This window comes from Vigna angularis, chromosome 10 (assembly GCF_016808095.1).
Source record: "Vigna angularis cultivar LongXiaoDou No.4 chromosome 10, ASM1680809v1, whole genome shotgun sequence".
Lineage (NCBI taxonomy): Eukaryota > Viridiplantae > Streptophyta > Magnoliopsida > Fabales > Fabaceae > Vigna > Vigna angularis.
Window position 1 is genome coordinate 8,935,099 of NC_068979.1, and position 23,817 is coordinate 8,958,915.

Here is a 23,817-nt window from a genome sequence, read left to right on the forward strand (position 1 = left end):
GGGAAGAAGAAGCACCATTGCCACGTGGATTTGATGATTATAAAACACATCACCCATTCAATTTAATGCATAATGCCACGCCATCAAAACATAAAATACAGCTCAGCTAAATTTAACGCCGTGCACTTAATGGATAGGGTAAAATTTGCTCATTTTTATAAAAAATATGACCCAATTGAGACAGTTGCAAAAATGAGAACCCAACTGAGATTACCATACAAAATTGATGACCAACTGGTTTAAACCTAAATTTATCTAAAATTGTAAACAATTAGTGGAATTGATTTCAATATTTAAATTTTATAAAGAATTTGAACATGGAATTATTGATTACTTTTGATAATTTTAACCATGACGATGATTTGGAGAGACAAAAACATGTGTGTCTCATCCCAGTCCCAGGTAGATAGAAAATAGAATAGGCAGAAACAGAAAGAAACCATGGCTGGTACCGGAAAATGCTTCCTCGTCACCGGTCCTCCGGTGAGAAACCCAACTCCGCCATTTTTTTCCCTCTCTTCATTCTCTGCTAATCGGTTTCGATTTGTTTGATTGATTTATCAGGGTGTGGGAAAAAGCACTCTGATTATGAGAGTGTTGGAGTCCCTCAGACTCAATTCCTCCATCAAGCTTCAGGGCTTCTACACTCGTACGTAAGCATTTGATATGATCCCTTCCTCTTCTTTCACTGTAACATATGACATGATATGATGGTTTTGTAGGGGAAGTTAGGCGCGCGGGTCAAAGGGTTGGTTTCGAAGTGGTCACTCTTGATGATCGCACTGCCCCACTTGCGTCCCTCCACTTTTCAAGGTACAGTTTTTATTCTTCCTCTTCTTAGCTCCACAACATTAGCATCCCATCTTTCTTTCTTTTTTTGTCTGTGGACCCATTATTTCGAAATTTGTGTTTCTTGGTCACGCTGCTGCTGGGTCTTCGTTCATTTTTGAAGGAAAAGTTTTCGTGTGAAGATGAGGGCTAACAAAAAATGCATCCTTAGTACACCCTTTCTACTAGCAGACTCTCTTGATGTTTAAAATTTGTTGAAAACTATAGCATCTGCAAGAATCCGTGAAATACATTTTAAGGTGTAACAAATATTATGTTCTAGAGAGTATGTTATTAGATTCTTTTTCTTAATCCTACTTGAACTAACATAACACGGAATTGACTAGATTGTCCAGTATTTGTCACTATACAACTCTGTCTATATGATTCAATGGTTTTCTTTGATGGCATTGGATTTGCAGCCCTGAGTCTGTCGGATGGCCTAGTGTTGGCAAGTATAAAGTTGATGTAGCATCTTTCGAATCACTAGCACTGCCCGAGTTACAGGTATGCTTACTTTCTTTAATATCTTTTCGGTGTTCATTTTTTTTTCTTTGCAGCAGATTAGGTTACTGGATATTTTGCCAACTATACGACCATTCTTATGTGTATCTTCCAATTGTGGTATAATACTCATCAACTGTTCTCTTTCATTTTTAAACTATTGGTGTTGAATGTATTATTCCCCCATATCCCATGTATTATATCAGTTTTTGAGCTTTTAAGACTTGCATGCAATGACTAGGTTAGAGAAGACACCAGCCTCTTCATCATTGACGAAGTTGGTAAGATGGAGTTATTCAGTTCGTCATTTTTCCCTGCAGTTCTAAGAGTTTTGGAGTCAAATATCCCAGTTTTGGCTTCAATTCCAATTCCAAAATTTGGCAGAGACATACCAGAAGGTAATCTTTTTTCCATATTTTCAAGTCCCCATTTCTCAAGCAGTATCTTGTTTCTTTCTGAACAGTACTAGGAACAGATTTCCTTTGTTTGATTCTTAAAATAAGCAAGATAGGGTAAAACCTGTCACTAGGTCTTATAGGCATGAAGCTCAAAGATCTGTAAGATATAGACGAGGATTTGTTGCAATTCTCTGCCTAAATTTTCTTTGCTGAACTTGTGAATGACTGATGTTGTCAATTTCTGAAGTTGCAAGGTTGAGGAATCATGCAGGGGCAACTTGTTTTACATTGAACGTTGGTAACAGAGATGCTGTCAGAGAACAGATACGATCACTATTGGAAGATCTGTTGATTAAACACTAGTCATTGCAAGTTTGTGGTCTGAACTCAACATGTAGATTTTCAGTTTCAAATCAATTATGATGGGTTAGCACTATTAAGTGTAGGGGAAAAAATTGCAATTCTTAGTTGAGTCTTAAATAAGTTGGTGGTGAGTTTGTTAAGCCTTAACCAAGGCATGGAGGAGGTATTTAGTGGTTTGAGATTTACTAGAGTTATGCATGACTTACCTTGATGTTTTTTTGTAACGACCCATCCATATGTGACTATATAATGAATAAATTAGATGACTTATCTTCAGTTTTGCCACCTCTTGACTGTATTGCGGACAATTTCTTTCCCGGGTAAAGATAGTGAAAGTCAATTTAAATCCATTTAATACATGATCAGTCTAACAGAAAAGTATTCGGATAGCATAAAAGTGCTGCTCTCACTGTAAAATGAAGCATGAACTCAATATAATGGTGAGCAAACTGTCGTAAAAAAATTTAATATATATATATATATATGTATGTATGTGTAATTAAAAAAATAAATAATGTATGACCTAAGTATAATCGAATAACTAATAGATCTTGTCAACTTTGTCTATCCTGCTCAGCAGTTCGGAGCACTTGTTTTGCCAATGATGAAAATGATTTTGCTGTATCTTGCATCTCTCTGGAACGAAGGTTGGTACCCTGCCACCAAGTTAGAAGATGAGTAAACAAATATTGAGATCTAGATTCTTTTCCCAAATTTTCTTGGGTGCATTGGCATAGGACTAAGGAATTCTAACTGTTTTATAGTTTTTTGTCAAGGTAAAAGATACCTGCAATTTCCATGTGTTTTCATGAAGCTTGATTTGTGCCTGTTTAGCAGCGGTTGTTTCCTGTAGCACCAGATTAATGTTTGATTAATTTTGCACTCATATTTGAGCATTAAGAAAAACGAAGCTTTAAAATATACGGAGAAACTGCCTAATTATGCAATGATCAAAATTGCATGTATCGAGAAACCTTTTCTGTTGAAACTAAAGAATGTATTGTGTCTGTGGGCCATTAGGTCCCCTAATATTTTGATAGAAATATAACTTACAATATTCAATTATGTAATAAGCTATTGATCGAGTGGGCAACGACAGCAACGCACTAGGGTTTCGAATCAAGCAACCATTCGGCTAGGCGTCAAAGATGACCAAACAGTTATAAACGTTCAAATACTTTAAGTATTACCCATAATCAAGTTTATACGTTAAGTATGTTTGACAGATATTGAGTCATGATTAAGTTTATACTAATTATAAGTACGTCTCGAAACCTATAAATATAAGTATGAGATAATGAGGTAGATAATTGCATTTATTACTAATTTAAAATTTTACTGAGACGGTCATGATAATGACTTAAGCGTCAGAGTACTTTTGACAGATACACTCTGCATGACTTGGAGACGAAATATTAAGGACTTAGAAGAACTTAATAATCGAAACTGAAGACGACGTTAGGAGGTTTAGAGAGAAGTGTGAATGAGTGTTTTAATTGTCATCTCTAATCCACACCCGAAACAAATGAGTTCATTGATAAATTTTTTATTAAGCATGCAGGATCAAACGATGTTCATAATAACCAAAGATGGTCTCAAAATTTAAACGAAGGTGTCATACTAGAAACCTCTGTAACACTCAAATTTGAGACTATTTTGAAGTTTTTACATTGTTTAGCGTGCGAGAGTTTACAATGCTTTTACAATGAAGATTTAAAACTTTTCCCAAATCCCAGAACTTCAAGTTACAAAAGTGCTGGAAGATAACTACTCTCTCAACTTTTAGCATTCAAGTTGAAGATTTTATCAAATCTATATACTGCGGATAAGAAGTAATGACGAATACTAATTCAGTTTGATTCTTGAAACTATAATCCACTGCTGTTGGGCCCGTCTTACTAGATTGAAATTTGCAACTGATTAGAAATCTCTAATTGGTAGGTAATAAATTGTAGATTAAAGGTTCTGGTAATGATTAATCTCGACCCTCCAACTACCGCTTACACTAATAAATGCACTTAACACCTCCAAATAAGAAATTAATAATAGGGTCTAGACAAAACACCTTTTACTAGCAAATCAGCACACATATCATGCGATGCTTGTGAATTGTTTTGGCAGAAAGTCAAGCATAATTAGAATGCATATGATGATTATATTCTTACATTGGAAGAAGAAGAAAATCCATATTTCTTCTTAATTTGATCCAGCGCACCATCTTTTTCCTCCTGGTGCCCTTCCTTATCTGATGCCTTCTGGTAGTTTCCCTTCATTTCTTTCAACCTTCCTGTATATTGAATGCTCGATTAAATTGGCTAGCGATAATGAAAACGTCGTAGTAATCTTTCAAGATGCCTAAAATGTAACTCATTGTCACATACCTTTCAGAGACTGAAATTTTCCAACCAATTTCTTCTTATTAAGAGCTCCTAATATGCTTTGTTCTTTGCGTTTTTCTTCATGATCCTCTAAGTCAATGTCATCTGCAAGGGAAGAAAAGAGACACCTCAAATTGGTTACTTTAAACTCGAGGATCCGTATGTTAGAAAGTACTCAGTACTGTCTTAGGAATCAAATTAATCTAGTAATGTAATTTAGTCATGTTTGTAACATACAGCTTTTAGGCAAGCAGATTCAGATCACCAATAAAAAAAGACAACGTGAGTTCATTGGCATAAAAGAGTTTCATCTTTCTTTTAAGCAAATATTTAGTATCACATATATGTTACATTGTTATAACTATGTTTAATTCAAGCTCACTTTCATCCACTGTTGGTTTATCATCATTATCGTAACATGCAAAGTTCGCATTTGAGAATACTGCTGAAAGTTCCCGTATGTTTTCTTTGGGATCTTCTTTACCCATGAGGGGTCCATGCTTTTCTTCACTACTTGTAAAATCTTTTATAACGAAGCTGAATATACCCTGGAATGCCGGAAATAAGTACCAAATACCTTCAGTCATAAATACAGTTGTGTTACTTATTAAAATGCTACTGTTTACCTTTTTCTTTTCCTTATCGATTACAGGGCTAGGACCATGCTCTTCTTCTGATAGCATTCTTTCCTTTCTGTAGACGCAGCTAACAGAGTCCAAAAGCCTAAAACAAAGTCGTGCATTATGCACTATGAGACTAATATCTACCAGTTCTAAAGAGAAATGGTAAAGAAGATAAAAGGCTATAGCCAGACAGAAGTTATATGTGGTTATTGGTAAATATTTATAACATTCAAAATGCCATTGTCTAGGATATATACCTGAAAATATTCCTCTGGGCCAACAATGAGACAACAAAAATTTCCTGATCACCATTCACCTGTACACTGACATTGAGTTAAACAGATGTCTAAAATGTATGTTAATAAAAACCCGATGTACTAGTCAAAGATACAGTCATACCAAAACAAGATCTCCTTTGCGTGAACAACATATCTGGCTATCAGAATATGATTTCAATTTTGGTGGTGAATAAGTGAAACCTCTAATTGAAGTCTCCGCTATCAGAGATAAAGCTGGCAAAGACCTAAGATAGTTGCATATGTGTTGTTAATTCACTGATAAAAATAGAATGTTACATGAAGTTGACATGATGGGAGACTATTAAGAAGATTTAAGATGTATGAGATTGCTCGAAAACATTAGCCAAGATTCAGCATTAAAATATGATAGAATCCACAAAGCCAAACCCACTTGGTGCACTTAGTGAATAAGGGTTGGTTATAGAATTTTTCTTACAGAAGAAAATCCTAAAAATGGGAATTGAATTTTAACACTAAATAGTTGGTAAGTCTTATCCCATGTGATATACCCATCAATTCTTCTAAAAAGTATATGCAGACTTAACCACCACCTTAATTCCACTTTCCCATTGGTGAAAAGGAGAAGAAGACTGATATCAGAGAGGTTGTAAATTGTTGATGCCCAGCAACATGAAGAGGAATGAAATTTCTTCTTGTAAAGCACCTTTTTAACTCCCTGAAACGTATGAGAGTGAGTAAGTAACTGCGAGCATCATCAAATACTTGGGTCATTCATAACTCATGAGTAGGGACAGAAGTAAAGAACATGTCACCTGTACAGCATGCACAAAAGAATAGACATACAAAGCTTTCTCAGAACACAGCAAAATGTACAATTGCTTTGCTGTTGCATCATCAGTACGATTCCCTTCTCTTGAGTCTAAGCCATCTTTTGTAACCGATCCTGTGATTGGTTCTCCTACTCCATCTGTATTACATAGTACAAAGTTTTACTCTTCTTTTTTTTAATCAGATCATTCACTGCTATTTTGGATCATTGATAACTTAAATCAACGTACTGTGACATCTGATCATTGTTTCAAGTGTGCAAACCCTTACCCAACACTTGCATATATATGGCTTTAGAGGGCTTCTTAGGGTGAATAGCTTCAGTGTTGAATGGATTTCCAGTTTCACTATCTAGTGCTAGAACAGATGAGTCCTTTGTTCCAACTAGTAAAATGTTTTTCTCAAAACCACGCAAACTGCAGGCTTTAAACTGCAAAGAGACGATACTGGAGGAAATTTCACTTGAAATATTTTTCCGGTATAACAAAGATGGATCATCTATGTTAATGACTGAAACCTGTAATAAAATGATTCATTATCACATAACTTAGCACTGTGAATATATTAAAACAAATGTACACTCAAATCAAAGATCCTAAAATAGAAAAGCTTCACATTAATAGATGATTCAACACCAATAAGACTTAAAAAGACAAACCATCCATCTAATACCAAAGTGACATCAGCCAAATCCACATAAAAAAATTGACATCACCTTCAACCTAAAACTTTAAAGTAATTTATTATATGATATTTAACTTTTTCATTTCTACTTGTGAGACTTAAAATCGTACTTGGGTTCCTCCTAACAGCCATAGAATTAATATTCTAGGTTTCCTAAGTTGCTTAAAGCAGTGACAAAAAGTGTTGTCTATTTTAATGCTAATATGCTGAATTGATCCTTGTTGACTCCAATGGATCCAAAAGTTATAAGACAGTTAACTCGCATTAATCAATGCATTCCATATAATTAAAAGTGCATTTGAAAAACTTCCATCACATTGAAGGACAATCTACTGTGCAAGGAGGATTGGTGTTGAATGGCAAACTAAACTTGTTTCTGTGGAACAGTGAGAACAACACATCTCCAAATTTAAAAAGCCAAGGAAGAAAAACTAGAAAAACATCTCACGTTTCCTTGGTCAGAACCAACAGCAAGGTGCCTTGAGTTATGATCTATGTTCATGCAAATTACAGCACCACTAGTTTTTACGAGTTTCATACTGTGGATTACATGATCAGTCCCTTTCTTTGTATTTCCTGTAAAAGAGGAATGGAAATGCAAGTCACAATCAACTAAAATGAGAAGTCTGTGCTTGTCTAATAACTAAGGATTTCGTAGAAAATTAAGCAACATTCCATACAATACCAGTAAGAGACATGAAGCTGCTGGATGCATATGGTTCAGGTTTGAATCTATAGATACGAACCTGCAGATCATCATATCATACTTACTATAAAATAAGCATGGGTGACTAGAATCGAAAAGGGAAAATATCACTTTCACAAAATTCACAATTGAATGAAACTCACCATCCCACTTTGATCACCAGAAATTAGGAGTGGAGAGTTGCTATCAAAATATAATTCTGTCAAGGGAACACCACTTAAAGAAACATCATTTTCAGCCTGCATTGAGATGAACGAAGCAGATCAAACAATAATTATGTGTAAAAGAGAAAGTTATCACTTTCTACTGTTGCTAATACATTATAAAGAAAACAGACGAACTAACAAAACCAAGAGAAATGCTAGCAATCAAGATTACTTATACAAACATGAAAACTGTCTTCTTTCTGAATGTGAAACAAACTCTTACTCATGCTATCGTATTCATTAAAGGGAAAAAGTGTCCACTTTATAAGGATGTTTTTCCAAAAACAAATAAAGCTAACATTTGGACACAAGCTAATTGCTTTGGATAAAATTAGCACCTGTTGCTTTAATTGCAAAATTGGGGTGAAAAAGGGACATGACGCATCCCAAAAAGTTATGGCTCCATTGCTGTGTCCAGTTATGTACAAGTTTCTTAAGTTCGAAAATCCAGTGAAATTGGCAGCACTGAAGTTAATCCCATCTTTGAAATTTGTTTCAATGGGAATAAGCGGTGGATAATTCTTGATCAGCTGGCTGTAATACTATGTGACCAAAAAAATGTAAAATATACCATAATTAGATTGTCAATATAATTAAAATATATTTTAAACAGTAACCGTAACGGAACAGTTTCATTATCCCATTACCTCGTCTTCAGAACTAAACGCACTGGGATTGTTGGAGATGAATTTTGCTGTAGTGATGCTTGAATCTGACAGTGGTAACTTCACAACCACTTCCTTTGGCAGTGAAGGAGTGGACTTAGACTGGCTCTGCAACAGATATCTCTCAATCAAATTATCATCATACAGATATACGTTTCCTGATTTCCCAAGCAAAATGAAATAATTTTGTCTCTGCTTGCTTGAGGTTGATATGATCTGCATGTCAACAGAACCTTCTAACAAATGAAGCCCCATCTTAATTGTGCGAGATTCTGTATGCTCATTCAACAACACTACCTGTTTCATTTAATGCAGATTGGTGGTAGTTATTTTAAATCACCAAATTAAACTTAGCTCAAGTTCATTAAACCAATTCAATGCAAAGTAAACCATCCAAAATCTCAAATTTGTTGTAACTTGTAACAGATGAACTTCAATTTGTGATTTTTTTCCCAATAAAAAGAAAAGGTGTCAAGGAAAGTATAGAAATGTTGAGTCTTTTCAAGAATGTAGGCAAAGTATTCAAATACCTGCAACAAGTTTGAAGGGGCATAATCAGAACCTCCCATAACGTATAGTCGACTAGCTCTTCCTTCTGCATAAATCCATTTTACTGATCTTATTGAAGTTTTGTCTGATTTATATCCTAAGTTAAACTTGAACATTGGAGTATTTTGACTGCTATAATCAGCTGCTAAACTATTTCCTGTGTTTAGAGAAGGAATGCTCCAAATGAAGAGCTCTCCATTGTTGTACCCCACAACCACCTTACTTCCGAAAGGACATACCCAACATGCAGAAGACACTTTCTTTGTTTCATTATACCGTGCTTGTAACATTCTTCCTCCAGTTCTAAAGATGGACCTGCTTTCTCGAATATCCCACAATATTATTTGCCCATTTCTAAAGATTATGAGAACTCTGCATTGAACAAACAAGAGGACAAAAGTTGGAAAGTTTTTAGATCAAAATAAATTGGTTAAATATGGTTATACTCCTTAGGTATGTTCTTTAATTCCTTACTTCAAAAATAAATGGATATATTACTCCTAATAAGTGATTAAATTTTTTTACGACACATTTCAGAATTATATTTGAACTGGAAAGTGTCGAGTAGATGCGGTAAACAGTTCAAACATGAGCCTGAAACTTTGTTTGACACGTCAAAGATACATAATTTAATTAGATTAAGAGGATCATATCTATTTATTTTTTAAATCTTTGAGACCAAATTATATGAAAATTTGAGATAGAAACTAATTCTAATTTCACATTAAATTTTAGAAATTAAAGTATATTTAAATAAATAAATAAATTGATCAAGTGAAGCTAGCACCAAATTAGTTATATATAAATGTCAAAAAAGCAGGCTTGTTTTCTGCTAATCACCTCTGACTCTCAGCTGCTGGTTGAGGCAGTACGTGTGTGACAACAGTATCATCAGATTCTTCTGTTGAATTTCCTAAAAAGAGGAAAAGAAGCTATGTCGAAGAAGGTACTCGTTATTTATTTAATTGTTTTTCCAATCGAACTGTTGTTTTGGAAATTCAACAATTTAAAAAAAAAAATATCATCTAACAAGAACAAAGACAAAAAATTACACCAAATCTCACCATAGGAAGCTGAAACGGGTATGGAGTATTTCATCCTAACCACATGCCATGGTTGTTGATCAAGACTTAAAACTGCAATATTACCATTAGAAAATCCAATGTACCTGCCAATGCACACACATGCTCATAACTTCTGCGGCTTATACAAAGTTTATTTTATCGACAGCTTATTTCCAAGTACACTGAAAAACTTACATGAATAGGCTATGTTGAAGAACCGAAAAACAGGTTATTTCTTCTTTGACAATGAACACGTCAATGAGCAGTTTCTTGTCTATGTCCCAAACCTATATGTGAAATATCTTTATTGCAATATATTTTCTGAACATATTTGAATGAAATATTGACATGATGAACCTTAACGCTTTGTTCACTTGAATGGATTCGAGGAAGAGTGATTGAGAGGATTTGAAGGTAAATTTTTTTATTGTTTATTTGAGTGGATTTGAAGGTAAGTAAGAGTGAATTTGGAAGTACATTTTTTTAATCTGTCACATCAATTAAATTCTACATTAATTTTTGTAAATTTTACTTTCAAATTCACTCTCACTTACCTTTAAATCCACTCAAATAAACAACAACAAAATTTTATCTTAAAATCCTCTCAAATCCTCTCAATCACTCTCTCTCAAATCCATTCAAGTGAACGAAGCCTAATAGTCGAACACTGTATAGTATAGAATTGCAGAGGTAACTTGAAAGTTGAAATATATAACAAATTTAAGCTAGTCCATTGATACACTTGCCTCAATATGATTATTGAAAGAGACATTTATAAGGATGCCTTGGTTCTGAATGAACTGCATACAAATATTAATTACATTAGTAGTGTAAATGTCATAGAAAAATAAAATCTTTCACTGCATCAAAGACGGCAACGAGCCATTTGAAATGGCAAGACCAAAAAATTGGTTAGGAAAAAGAACGGAAATATAACCTGTAAAAATTTGCTAGGCACCGGCTCTCTAGATTCAAGCAGGACTTGGGCATTATCTTTTCCAAATAGTTTAATCCGACCATCCCTTAAAAAAAAAATCAGTTTTAAACAGGAATTCAACAAAAATTTGAGTTGTGACATATTTCTCTGTTAATTAAATGTCAGAAAAAACAGCGTACATCACAAAATTGAAAAAGGGTGAACATACTTGGTGGAAAGAGCAAGAATCTTCTGAATATTGTCATAGGCAAACTTGGTACCACCAGATGGTACCCCTTGATGAAACACCAAACGTGGTTCTACATCACTAGCTTTTAACCCATCCACTGAATTTCCAACAGCCTGCGACGCAAATTTACAACTGGTATTTTTAGTTTTCTAGTTGCATTCATGTCATACTCCTCTTACATGAAGTTCACAAATTTTTCTTGGTGCATGTCTTTGTTGCTACAGGTTCATTTCTCTAATAATAATTATATAACAAAATATTATCATTTACTATAAAATTAAAATTAAACGCGCAAATGTTAAGGTTTACGTGAACGTGCTGTGGGAAGTGTAGAGATTATGATGAACACGCAAGGAAAAATGAAATCGTGTTTGTCTTTGGCTCTTGGATGTGTTTCAAATTCAAACTGAAATAGTTTGGTAAAAAAAAAGACCAAGCATTAAATTAGCTCATGCAAGAACTTGCACAGCATGCGTAGTGCTTAACGGCCACAGTTATTCTGTCTTCTGAATTCTGAGATTCCCTCCACCCTCGGGCTTTGGATTCTTGCTGTTTTTTCTTGTTTTCAAAATTTTAAATATGTACTAAAATTAACATTTAGCCTTGGGTTGGTAAGTGTTACTCAATTCATTAAACTGGTTTGTAAAGTATAATTTGCATCCATTTATATATTTTAAATTAACTTTATTTATAATGGATGTAAGAATTCTAACACACTCTCCTCACATCGAAATATATACATCTCAAGCGTGATACTAAACATTAATGGATCATCTGATAATAACTGGAACAATATACCCGACAAACATCAAATATACTTGTACTCTAATCATAATTCTAATATCATGTTAAAAAATGGATTTTAAGCCTAACTCTACTTCCCACTGTCTTAAACAATTTATGCTTGCATTGTATTAATGAAAAGATAACACCCAAACAATGTTATCATACGTTCACGGTATCTTTTTATTTCCATTTCAGTTTTATTCTACTGTAAAAACAATACCAATTTCATTCACAAAGAAACAGAGCACACATTGAGGACAGTCATTTTAATCCGATGGTGAATTTCAATCATTTAAGCAAAACCAAAATCGTTTATGCTTGGTTCCTCGTTGTTTCTAACAACTTTTTCAAACAACAGTTGTCAGATTTCAACAGAGAAACTAATCGGAGACAGAGGAAAAGAAGAAAAAGAAAAGTGATGAGTGCATGAAGCAAAGTAAACCGGTTTGATGAAACGAAGTAGAGGCATATAAATTGAGTTACCTTCTTTATGGATGCTTTCTCCACGAGTTTCTTCACGAACATGGTTGAAGAATCTGAGAGTGAAAACAGAGAATAAATCGAAGCAAACAGAGAGAGAAAGTGAGTGCTGTTAAAATGTTCTTTGTGATAACCGAAAACAGAGAGTGTTTGAGCAATGAGCACACAGCAATTTGTTTTGTTTATTTATTTATTGTGCTTTCTCTCTCTTACAGAATATTGGACCAAAGGAAAACACTTGTTAGCAGAAGACAATGAATAAAATATAGTACGACAAAATAACCAACGGTTAGGATCTTACTCTGAATGTGATTGCTAATGAAAAATGTTGGACTTAGTCCTTCGTTCGTTACCCTTTCCGTCAAACAAAAGACAAAAACTACGAATTAACGAAACAAACGATGACGTTGTTTGTTCGAAAAGGTTACCGTTTTCATCAGACAGGTTGACGTACACGTGGCAGGAGAAGATTTCCATGTGGGTCCCATTGGTACGTGGCACCACCCAGACGAGTTTGCTTCTTTTCTTCTATGTATTAACAATCATAATTTTCTTCTATGATTATTTTTTTACATATAAATAATATTATCATTAATTTTTCTGCAATGATAAAATTATTTTTTAATTTTTAGTCAATATATGTGTGTAAACAGTGCACCTTCCCAGATAGGAAGGGAATTGTAATATTAAATATAAATTAAGAGATGTCCATAATAAAATGGCAGCAGATAAAACATAACAAAACAGCATATCCGGATTATTCACTTTGGTCAGAATTTGTTAACTTATTTTTAAATCAAATAAAACTTTAATGCTTTTTATTTTCAATAATAAATTTTGATATAAATTATGGATACAAAATTAAGTATATTGATGTTCTGAAAATTTTAAATATGAAATTAAGAATCGAGCAAAAATTAATAATATATATAAAAAACAATCATAATATTGAATTTTAACTTGGAGATGTCATTATATTTATTACATTAATTAACACTCATTGAATCAAAATTTGTATAAATTAGACTCATAAATGATTGAAGTCAAATCTTTTTAATTATGCATTGACTCTTTTTATTATATGTATTAGTTAAAACTCAATAAATGTTAAAAGAACATCAAACAGGAAGTGTATAAGATTATTCTTGAACATTTATTCATGTTGTAATAAAAAAAAATGAATACGTTTGGATGAAGTTCCGTAGTATACTCTATAAATTAGATTATGTACAATAATGAAGAGTGGATCTAATATCACATAAAAAAAAGTCACTTCAACACTCAAATTAATAAGTGAAAAATAATATAACGAGTGAAAAAAATAACTATTGAAAATAAGTTTAAGCATTTCTCCTTCCAACGAGTGAGTTTAGTAAAGAAATTTTTGGGCTTTAATGACAATTTTTATTTTTTGAGGTAATATTTGAAATAATATAAATTAGTTTTTTTATTTGTTATATGTTATTATATATTATATTGTTGTAATTAGACTATGATGTTTGTTTTGTTTTATTTTTTGTTTGTTAGCTAACTAATTATGTAAAACATTATAAGATGAAATTTAAATATCTCATATGTGTGTACAAAATTTCCAAACTCAAATTCTAAGCAAAATACGAATTGATGTTGACCTGTAAGGAATTAGAACAAAGAAAGAAAAGAAAAAAGAGATAAAATAAAAGTAAAGAAACTCTATAAACAATTTATTTGAACTAATATTTTAATGAATGGAAGATATTTAAATAGATTTTGTTGTAACTATTTTATTTTTATGGTTTGGCTAATGATAACATAATACAACATCAGTTTCAATTTGTATAATACATGAAAGCTCGTTGGGATATTCTGATATTTTTGTATATCATCTTCTATCCATTTCAGAATAAATGAGAGGTGACATCAGTGATTTGCAGAGTGTAGGAAGTGAGATCTCAACAGCAAAGTATACTTTTGGTGGGCCTCGTAAAGAAAAAGCAGCCCAGAGAAAGGGTGAAACGGGCCAAAAGCCCAATAGAAATGAGAAAGGGAAAGTGTTGGTGATCTGCTAATAATTGAGGAATATTGATGGACCTACAAACGGGCCAGGGGAGGGAGCGGAAAGAGGCGTATGGCCCATGTAAGAGGAAAAAGGTGTTATGGAAGCACGTGAGAGTGGGTAAAGTTAGGTGGATAGAATAAATTGAAATGGTCCCTAAGAAATGATTCATGTTGATGGATTGTGTTATGTGATAGTTTTAATATGTTTAGGTTGTAACTCACATGAAGGAGGTTTTGAACATGATTAGTTAGCAGAAAAAGAGAGGTCCTATTCCCACCATTATCCTCTGAGTTGTAACAATTTTGGCTCTCTTTTCGTTTCGCCTTTTCATGGGGAATCTCCCAACCCACCATGTTCCTCCCAACTTTACCCTTTTTTTTTAACATACAACCAAACCTCTTTTTGCCCCACATCGATTCCATCTACTTCCTCTTCCATTGTTGCCTTCTATAAACATACATTTCGAGGAACACTCTCTCATAACTGAAAAGTTTTTTTATTTAATATATCACCAAGTAATATATATAGAAGATTTTATTTTATTTTTAATTTCTTAATTCTAAAAATAAATTTAAAATTAAGATTTCTTTTTTTTGCATGATTTTGATGTCTTTTTAACCAAGTAAATTTGAATTTCTTTTATTTTATTAGTGCTTAAATTTGGTTATTTTTTATTTTTATTTTTATTATTTTTCTCTGCTTTTTACTATTTTTTATCATTTTTCTATAAAATAATGAGAAAAAAAATGTGAAAGGTAAATTAGTTTTTAATATTTTTTAAACAAATATAAATATAAATTTAAGTAGTGCTGTCAAAATAGGTTTTAACTCGCAAGCCAACCCGGTCTACCACATAACCCGGGTTGAGTTTGGAAAAAATATAATTTTTTTATGTAGGTTAATTTTCAATCCGACTCATCCAGATTGAACTCGTGATGAGCCGGTTTGACTCACTTAATTTAATTTAATTATTTATTATTTTGTGTTTCAATAGTATTAGTTAGCATTCCTTTATTATATTGTATATGAGATAAAAAAAGATATTTCAGACAAATATTATACATTGACAAGTGATACAATACGACAAGTGATACAATACGTTTGGATTGTATGATATTTATTTTTATTTTAAATTGTTTTTTGAGTTTAACATCAGTTTAGAGTGAAATTTATTTAAATTTGAATTAAAAAAATTAAAATTTTTTATTTAAAAAAAAACTTATAATTAAGTGAGCCAGTGAGTCAACCCGTTTAACCCACCAACCCGTGGTGGGTCGGACCGGATTCAAATTTTTTTAGCTCGATAATAAATGAGTCGGATTGGATTGATTCACTAAGTGACTAACCCGTGATGGACTGGATCGGGTCGAGTCAGATTACCCGTTTTGACAGCTCTAAATTTAAGGATCTAATTAACTCTAAACATAAAGACTTAATTAAATAAAAAATATAAATATAAAAGTAAAAGTAAATTATAAATCTAAATATAATTAATCTATATTAATATACCAAAATTAATGTATTTGAAATGCAATATCAAAAAACTATCAAATAATTTATATTAATTAATTTGTGATCATTTTCCTACTCTTAATCTGATTTTCCTAAACTTATTATTCTTTCTTTTAAGGTATAGGTCTTGGGTAAGCTTGCATGTGAAAAGTTTGAATAAAGAGTATTAAAAGTAAATGTTTAATTCCTTATCATGTGTTGCGCCGTTTGTTATGAAGTTGCACAAGGAATGATTGAAACACCCTCCTCTTCATTTCTTCACCAGTCATATTCAGGTGATATAACCATCTTGACTCCAGATTTTATTGCATTATTTGCATTTATTTATTTTAAAATTCCTTCACACACGGCTCTTCCATAAGAATCTGAAGAAAAATGATAACTTAACCTACTTAAATTCTAATAGTTTATGATCCCTTAAATAAAAAGAATTTACTTATTGACCTTCCTAGAAAGAAAACATTAGGGTGGTAGCCAACTTTTTAGGTTCCTACCTTATCTGAAAATATCTATATTAGACAGTTAAAAACGAAATAAAGTTGTCTTTTTCTTATTAGTTAATTAAAGTTAAATAATGTCATTAATTATATGAATCATATTTTCAAAATGGGAATGCTTATAATTCTTTATGTTGGTAAAATAAAAACCAAAGTAAATTACTTTGTTTACCTTTTACGTTGAAATAGGCACTGTATAAGTTAAAAAAGAAACCGTCTCATTATAAATATTGATTGAAAAAAATTCAAATTATAATTTCATTGTGCAATATGTTAATATATTTTAATTAAAAATGTAATTGATTAAATGTATAAGAATTAGTTTGTTTACCTTTTACATTGTTGCTAAAATGAATTTGTATAAGTATTACGCTAATATCTATAAAATCGAATATTAAAGTTATATATGTTTTAAAATAATAAAATTGAGTATTTTTTTTATTTAAAATAATTGAATAATATAAATAGAAATTTTTAAACTTGTTTTATGTGAGACCCTGAAAATTAACTCTGTAAATTACATATCATATCATCATTAATGCACCCCACAATCAATGTTTAATTCCCTTAAAAACCCACTCCCAACTCTGATTTCATCTCTGCTGTGCACGGAAAGCTGAGCCAAAAATCAATTTCTCTGGAAACATTAAAAACGCACCAATCTTTGCATGCACGCACGCCACGTGTCGCGGGAGAAGCTTCCAAAGCAGGATTTGGTGTGCAGGTGGCGGGCTGGGAGACGCTCGTCCGTTTTGACGTGGAATCCACAAAATCTGAGTTTTTAGAAACTCTCTCTCTCACTTGTGCGCACACTTCGTCTTCCCCACAACCTAAAACCTCCATTTTCTCCAACTTCTCTCTAGAAACCCTAAACTTCTCTCTACTGTAATCCTCACGTTTCTCCTCCGATCCTATTTCCAGCACCGTTGCACTGAGAGCTATCCACTGGACCGAACAGCTTCAAGGACTGAAACTGGTAAGTCCCCTTCCATAGCTCGTCCTTAGGTTTCTGGAAAAACTAGGGTTCATAGTTGCATGCAAGCTTGTAGTCTCAGTGTTCTGTATTCTGTGGTTAGATTTGTTTTGGAAGAGTCAAGAGCGTAAGAAAAGCGTAGTTGGGCGAAGCCACTTTTGCATCTAGGACAAGTTCGGTTGCCAATCCGGGTAAGGGAAGCTTATATGTTTAATTTATACTTGCATGTTGAGTAATCTGGATTGCATGTATGAAAAGTATGAAGTTTGAGCTGTTAGGGACGTTTACTGATATCTGGTATGAATTCTGGTTTTGATTGATCTGTCATGAACGAGCACTGCCTGTATGTATTGAATACGTTGTGGACTTTGATTGAAATGCATGTTGATTTGATTACGTATGAATGGAGTATGGTTATTGTATAGTTGGAATGATTAAAATGATGAGATCTATATGATGATGATATTTAAGGTGAATTAAATCTGGAATGAAAGTTATAAAGTTTATAAATTTGAAATCTGGAAGAATTTTCGAAGGTTGAGAAATCCGAAATTTTATTCATCCCCTTTGATAAATGACGCTCGTCACTGTACGGTCTTAAACCGTTCGGTTTCCCCTTAAAATAACTTAGAATGGGATTCCTTCATTTGGAAAGAATTCTGCTCGTGAACGAGCGTCCCCATTTGAATGTTTGAGCGTTCGGCCTTATGTCGAGCGTTCGTCTTTGATAGCGTTCGGCCTTATGTCGAGCGTTCGTCTTTGATAGCGTTCGGCCTTATGTCGAGCGTTCGTCTTTGATAGCGTTCGGCCTTATGTCGAGCGTTCGTCTTTGATAGCGTTCGGCCTTATGTCGAGCGTTCGTTCTTAATAGCGTTCGGCCTCATGTCGAACGTTCGTCCTAAATATCGTTCGGCCTCATGTCGAACGTTCGTCCTTATTCTTAATTCCTTAACGAACGTAAATAGCGTTAGTCCAAATAATTCCATATTCATTCTCTTACGTTCGTTCAAATACTGACATCAGTTCAGTATATACCAAATTTTACAAAGAAAATTTCTAAGTCTTATTGAGTATTCTTCTTATATTGAATCTGGTCCAAGGTAATTATTTTGAAATCTTCTAAGTACCAATACACTTCAAATTGAGTCAGTGCATTTAACTGGTCAAACAGAGAGTCACGTCTGTCCATCCAGTACTATATTTGAACGTTCGTCCTATTTCTTCAAAGGACTGAACGTTCGTTCTTTTGTACTCTTAAAGTTAAAGATGAAATTGATTATGAATTATGATAAATTACAGTGCGAACGTTATACCAAGTGATTTTATGATTATGGAATTTGAACGAGCGTTCCAAGGAGGAACGTCTCAGATGTGTTAAATGTTAAACTTTGGTAAAGTATGAACATGGATAAGTTAAGCCTCGCTGTCCATCCTGATATTCCGTGATACTTATCTTCAAGTAGAAGGGGGTAGTCATGTGTGGGAATGGCAGGAGACCCTAGTCCTATTGAGTATTTTGGACAGATAGGGTTAACCTCGAGTGGCAGCTGTTTGGTGTATCCCAGTTACTACATCACTCGGGTGCAAGGACGCTTGTAACTACATGGTTCATACAGTCCGGACGGTCTGTCTTATATACGTATTTCTATGATTGCTGATGTATGAGTTACATGTTGTATGTGTGGATTTAGCTGTAAATGTATGTGTTGATTGTATAAACTAAATATTATAAGCTTACCCTTGCTTTTCCATTGTGTTGTCTGCTGTCCATGTATATTCCGTCTTGTCAAAATGCAATGATCATCCGTTGTGGGTGTGAGCAGATGGTGGTGCATCCCCTGAGCAAATGCTGGAAGAAGAAAATTTGGAGGAGACAAATCTGGTTGAGGTAGAAGTCAAGGCCGAGCCTTAGAACGCTCGTTAGAGTAGGGATGTAATGGTAGAGTAGTTGGACGTGCAGTTAAGTTTTGTAAAACCGTTCGTCCTGGTTATCACTGATTTATATCTTGAGCGTACGTTCTTCTGTACTGACGCCGTTCGGCTTCTTCTTGTAATTCTGTTTAATGCCAAAGACTGTTTATGTTACTGTTAATTGTAATTAATCCTGATTTATGGTAATTACGGTATTTTGGGATGTTACATTTCATTATTAAAAACACTTATAATAGAAATATTTCTCTTAATTCTCTCTGCATTTTTTCTACAATTTCTAATGTCTAGATCATCTGTTTGACGATTAGAATGTGTTTGAGATCACGGTAGATAATCCTTCTTTCTTATCCAATCACTTTTTCTTATAGAGTAAGTAAGTTTCTGCTTCTTTTTCCTTTAAATTTTTGTCAAATTCATGGTATTGACATGTGTTAAATTAGTTTTCTACCCATCTCTTTGTTGATCAGAGGTCCTAAGGACTTGCTTTGATTATGTTCTTGTGGTTTGTAGGTTTCTTTAGAGTTCCTTGGGTTCGAAGCAAGAGCAATGAGTTGTGTACAACTGTGGTAGCTTCTTTTAAGGTAAGGGATGCTAGTTTTATGATTTAAGTGTTTAATATCAAGTATGATTGATAAATTTCTATAATGATTATATGATTTATTTATGTTAGAGATTAATGATTGGTGAAAATGTTGTTTTCATTGAGTGAAATTAGTTGTATGATGTTTGATGCCTTGTGTCAACACCCAATTTTGTCCGGGTACGTTAAATAAAAAAAATGTGTTAGAATTTGTATCTTTATCTCTTTATTGCCTTTTTATTTTATCTTCATTTTTAGTTTATTTTCATACAAAAAAAAAAATCAAATAAAAAAGTAATAAATCTTTTCTGTTTTAAATTTAATTTTATCTTTATTTCATCTTTTATTTTCTTTTTTGTTTTTAATTAACTTTATTTTACTTTAGTTTCATTTTTATAAAATCAAAAAAATTATGTATATACGAAATACAAAAAAAATACATAAAGTAGAAAAGTAAAAAAAAAGGGAATATAAAAATGAAAAAAGGAGGGATGACGACAATGGCTTTCCAGTCTTTGGATGGCACATGTTTCCCTCCACGGCAGCCACTTGCATTGTGCTTTCCACCTCCCCATGGCAGCCTGGTTGCTTCCCACGCTATCTTTAGATGCATGCACTCCAAGTGGTGGCAGCCATTATGCCAGTTCAGTACCCATACGCTACAGAGCAATGGCGAAAGCACACAGCTAACGCGCAGGAACCATACAGCTAACCCATGCTTGGTGCAGTCTTCACGTGGGAAGCAAGCACCAAAAGGATGCCATATTCTTCATGGGATGCAGAATTTTGGTCAGCACATGGGGAGAATATCTGGTGCGATTCCACTTCTGAAAAGAGGTCGCAGTGGGAATATTATTTTCTCCCTTTTCTTTTTCATTCCCATCACTAACTCCTGATACGGGGAATAGGGACCAAAAAAAAAAACATCACAGGACCGACCATATCTTTTTCACCATCCATACACCATCTGGAACACCCGAAAACTCCTTTCGGCCGTACCCATTATTACCCCACAACCATCTCCGGCGCCCATATCCCGACCACCATCTTCACCCTTACCCTGCGGTCAGCATCTTCATCCTCACCCAGATCACCATCATTTCTAATATCTGAGAGACCGCTACAACACTCTATATTCAGAGGGTGGAGAGGATCTGGAGGAACAAGGGGCATCACTCCAAAAGCTGGGGAGGGGCACCTTATCGAAGAAGGAAGGCCAGTCACGAGGAAGGAGAAGACATCGGACACACGGGATTAGCAAAGAGTGAACCAAGCTTCAAGAGGTTAGTAATGTTTCCCACTCCTTGTTCTACTGAGTTTGGTTACTTGTCTTTGAATATGTTGGTTACGTTGCCTCTGAACGTTGTCTCTCTGCCATGTTGTTGCTAAGTTTGCATGGTTTGAGTTTGCATGTATTGTTGTTAAATAGATGTGTTATGAATATTTGTATATGTCTGTTCTTACTGCACCCACGGCTATGAGGGCCAACGTCCATCTTCAACCTCACTGCCATCATTCTTCAGCCGCCACTGTCATCCAAGTCACCGCCGCACTATCACCTTGCCTCACTACTCCCAGCCACTGCACTGACTCCACCCTTCTCTCCTCTTATCTGTAACCATCCCAACCATTTTACCCCATTCATTCCTAACCTCTCAACACAGGACCCATCATTTCTCCTCTCCTACTTCATTCACTGGCCACCCCTCGACACGTCACTCCGTCGTCCAAACACCCATGAATTCACCCATCTTCAACCATAATATATCATCCACTACAACTATCATCGTTCAAAAATGCCATTGATGCCTTCATCCACTCTTCAGATATTCCATTCACTCTCACATCACACTCTCCAAAACTAATTCCCTCTATCACGCACATCACAGAAAACCATCTTCTTCCTCTGATTCCTTTGCGTCATCGGCACCCACCATCATTATCCTTTCCGTCCTCAACGTTCACCTCTGACCACTGTGAACCACCGAACCTACAAGAAAAAATCACAGAACCAGTACTGCACCTGTCACAACCTCCAACTACCGTCATCTTCAAACCACGGACCACCACCCCAAGCTCTTCTCCATCTTCATTGCGACATCCTCAGCCGTTTTGGTTGCCATGGACCTCTATTCTTCTCCCCATTTTCACTGGTCATCATCAACCTCCCAAAGCACCTCACGGCCAAATACCCATCCCCCATATTCACACTCACTGTCCATAAATAAACGCACGTTAAGCCTTTTTTCGAACGTTCGTCATCTATCTCCTCACCGAACGTCCGTCCGGCCACTTCTTGGACAGACCGTTTGGTGACCATCACCCCGACGAACGCTCGTCCTCAACGAGCGCTCATCATTCAGCTCGTATCCCAGCGTCCGTTCGTCACCCCAACGAACGCTCGTCCCTAAACGAGCGCTCGTCATTCAGCCAGTTTCCCAGCGTCCGTTCGTCCCCTCTTGGACGAACCATTTGGTGATCTTTCCCCAACGAACGTTCGTCCCCAAACGAACGCTCGTCCTCAACGAACGCTCGTCCCCAACGAGCGCTCGTCATTCACCTCATTTCTCAGCATCCGTCCTTCATCGCCCAACGAACGCTCGTCCCAACGAGCGCTCGTCATTTCACTCCTTTTCCAGCGTACGTTCGTCAAATCCCAACGAACGTTCGTCCCCAACGAACGCTCGTCCCCAACGAGCGCTCATCATTCAGCCCAATTTCCCAACGAACGCTCGCCCAAACGAGCGTTCGTCATCTACCTCTCACCCAAGTGTCCGTCCCTAATTTTCCAATGAACGCTCGTCTTCCCAATGGACGTTCGTCCTCAGCGGATCTCAACAATTTTCCAATGAACGCTCGTCTTCCCAATGAACGTTCGTCCTCAGCGGATCTCCAACTTTTTTTTAATGAACGTTCGTCTTCCCTAACGAACGTTCGACTCCTTGTACAATAACCATCACCCCTTTATTTTATTTATGTTTAGTAACTTGTTTATTTTGTTTTTGTATAAAAAATTATAAAATTGTATGTGTGGTTTTTCTTTGTGTTTTTCTTCCCTTTCTTTTTCTTTATCTTTGTTTGATTTTTGTCATAATTGTATGTGTGTTTGTTTTGTTTATATTGAACCCTAGGGTAGAAAACATGTTATATCTGCCTGGGATTTTTCTGGTTGTTTTGCAGGTGAGGGTTTGGGGTGTATAATTGCATTCTCCCTTCACACACACACAATATGCATATCATGAGTGGGGCCCTATACCCGGGTCTGAGCGCAACTTAGAAATAGAGGGGTTGTGTAGCGGTGTCATTTGGGACATACTTCCTGTTTGGCTATCGTGAGAACCCCAGCCAGAGTCTGTTCTCTTCATTTGTGTCTCCACATCTAGTTGATTACTCTGACTGTTGTGGAGAAACAGTGAAAAGAGCCATAGCTCTGGTGGCCTGATTTAAGCATTAGGAAGCTATCCTTGTGAGTGCATATATTTGGCCTTAGAACTTCAGTCATCCAACCTTTGATAAGGCACAAAAGGGAGAAATGTGTATTCTTATAACCCTCATGTTCGCTTAATAAAAATCACGCACCTTGTACATATCCTCATATCTCTTTATCTTCTTTCTTTCTTTTGCTTTTTCCTTTTTCTTCGCTCATTGTTTTTCTTCATAGTCTTGTCACGTTTTGTGGATTCTAGTCAAAAATTATAAAGTTGTGATTAAGGCCTTAAGCTAAAAAAGGGGAATTAACATGGAATTTTGAGTCAAGAGATATTCGAGTTCATACATTTTGACGAAAAGATGCACGT

At 34.9% G+C, this 23,817-nt stretch overlaps 2 protein-coding genes across 5 annotated transcripts; one reads left to right on the plus strand and one right to left on the minus strand.

Moving 5' to 3' along the window:
• The first annotated feature begins 348 nt into the window (after nt 1-348).
• On the plus strand, nt 349-2,369 carry LOC108335421 (uncharacterized). Of its 2 annotated transcripts, none has more exons than XM_052869941.1 (6): nt 349-483; nt 565-649; nt 723-813; nt 1,251-1,452; nt 1,574-1,730; nt 1,978-2,369. In XM_052869941.1, exons 1-6 carry the CDS (start codon nt 442-444, stop codon nt 2,091-2,093), a joined length of 693 nt encoding a protein of 230 aa, XP_052725901.1. In that variant the 5' UTR covers nt 349-441; the 3' UTR covers nt 2,094-2,369. The 2 variants fall into 2 exon arrangements, with proteins under 2 accessions (XP_052725901.1, XP_017426927.1); XM_017571438.2 differs by having other exon boundaries at nt 1,251-1,335.
• Nucleotides 2,370-2,548: 179 nt separating this feature from the next.
• LOC108335436 (uncharacterized) lies at nt 2,549-12,670 on the minus strand. Of its 3 annotated transcripts, none has more exons than XM_052869939.1 (24): nt 12,492-12,669; nt 11,202-11,335; nt 10,994-11,078; nt 10,803-10,856; nt 10,252-10,343; nt 10,057-10,160; nt 9,833-9,905; nt 8,974-9,364; nt 8,426-8,551; nt 8,117-8,320; nt 7,716-7,811; nt 7,552-7,612; nt 7,315-7,442; nt 6,453-6,699; nt 6,167-6,321; nt 5,945-6,069; nt 5,494-5,617; nt 5,352-5,410; nt 5,098-5,194; nt 4,854-5,019; nt 4,475-4,576; nt 4,259-4,380; nt 2,881-2,940; nt 2,549-2,749 (listed from the first exon to the last, which is right to left on the minus strand). In XM_052869939.1, exons 1-24 carry the CDS (start codon nt 12,531-12,533, stop codon nt 2,648-2,650), a joined length of 2,949 nt encoding a protein of 982 aa, XP_052725899.1. In that variant the 5' UTR covers nt 12,534-12,669; the 3' UTR covers nt 2,549-2,647. The 3 variants fall into 3 exon arrangements, with proteins under 3 accessions (XP_052725899.1, XP_017426945.1, XP_052725900.1); XM_017571456.2 differs by having other exon boundaries at nt 8,426-8,740; XM_052869940.1 differs by lacking the exon at nt 8,117-8,320 and having other exon boundaries at nt 8,426-8,740; nt 12,492-12,670.
• Nucleotides 12,671-23,817: the final 11,147 nt, after the last annotated feature.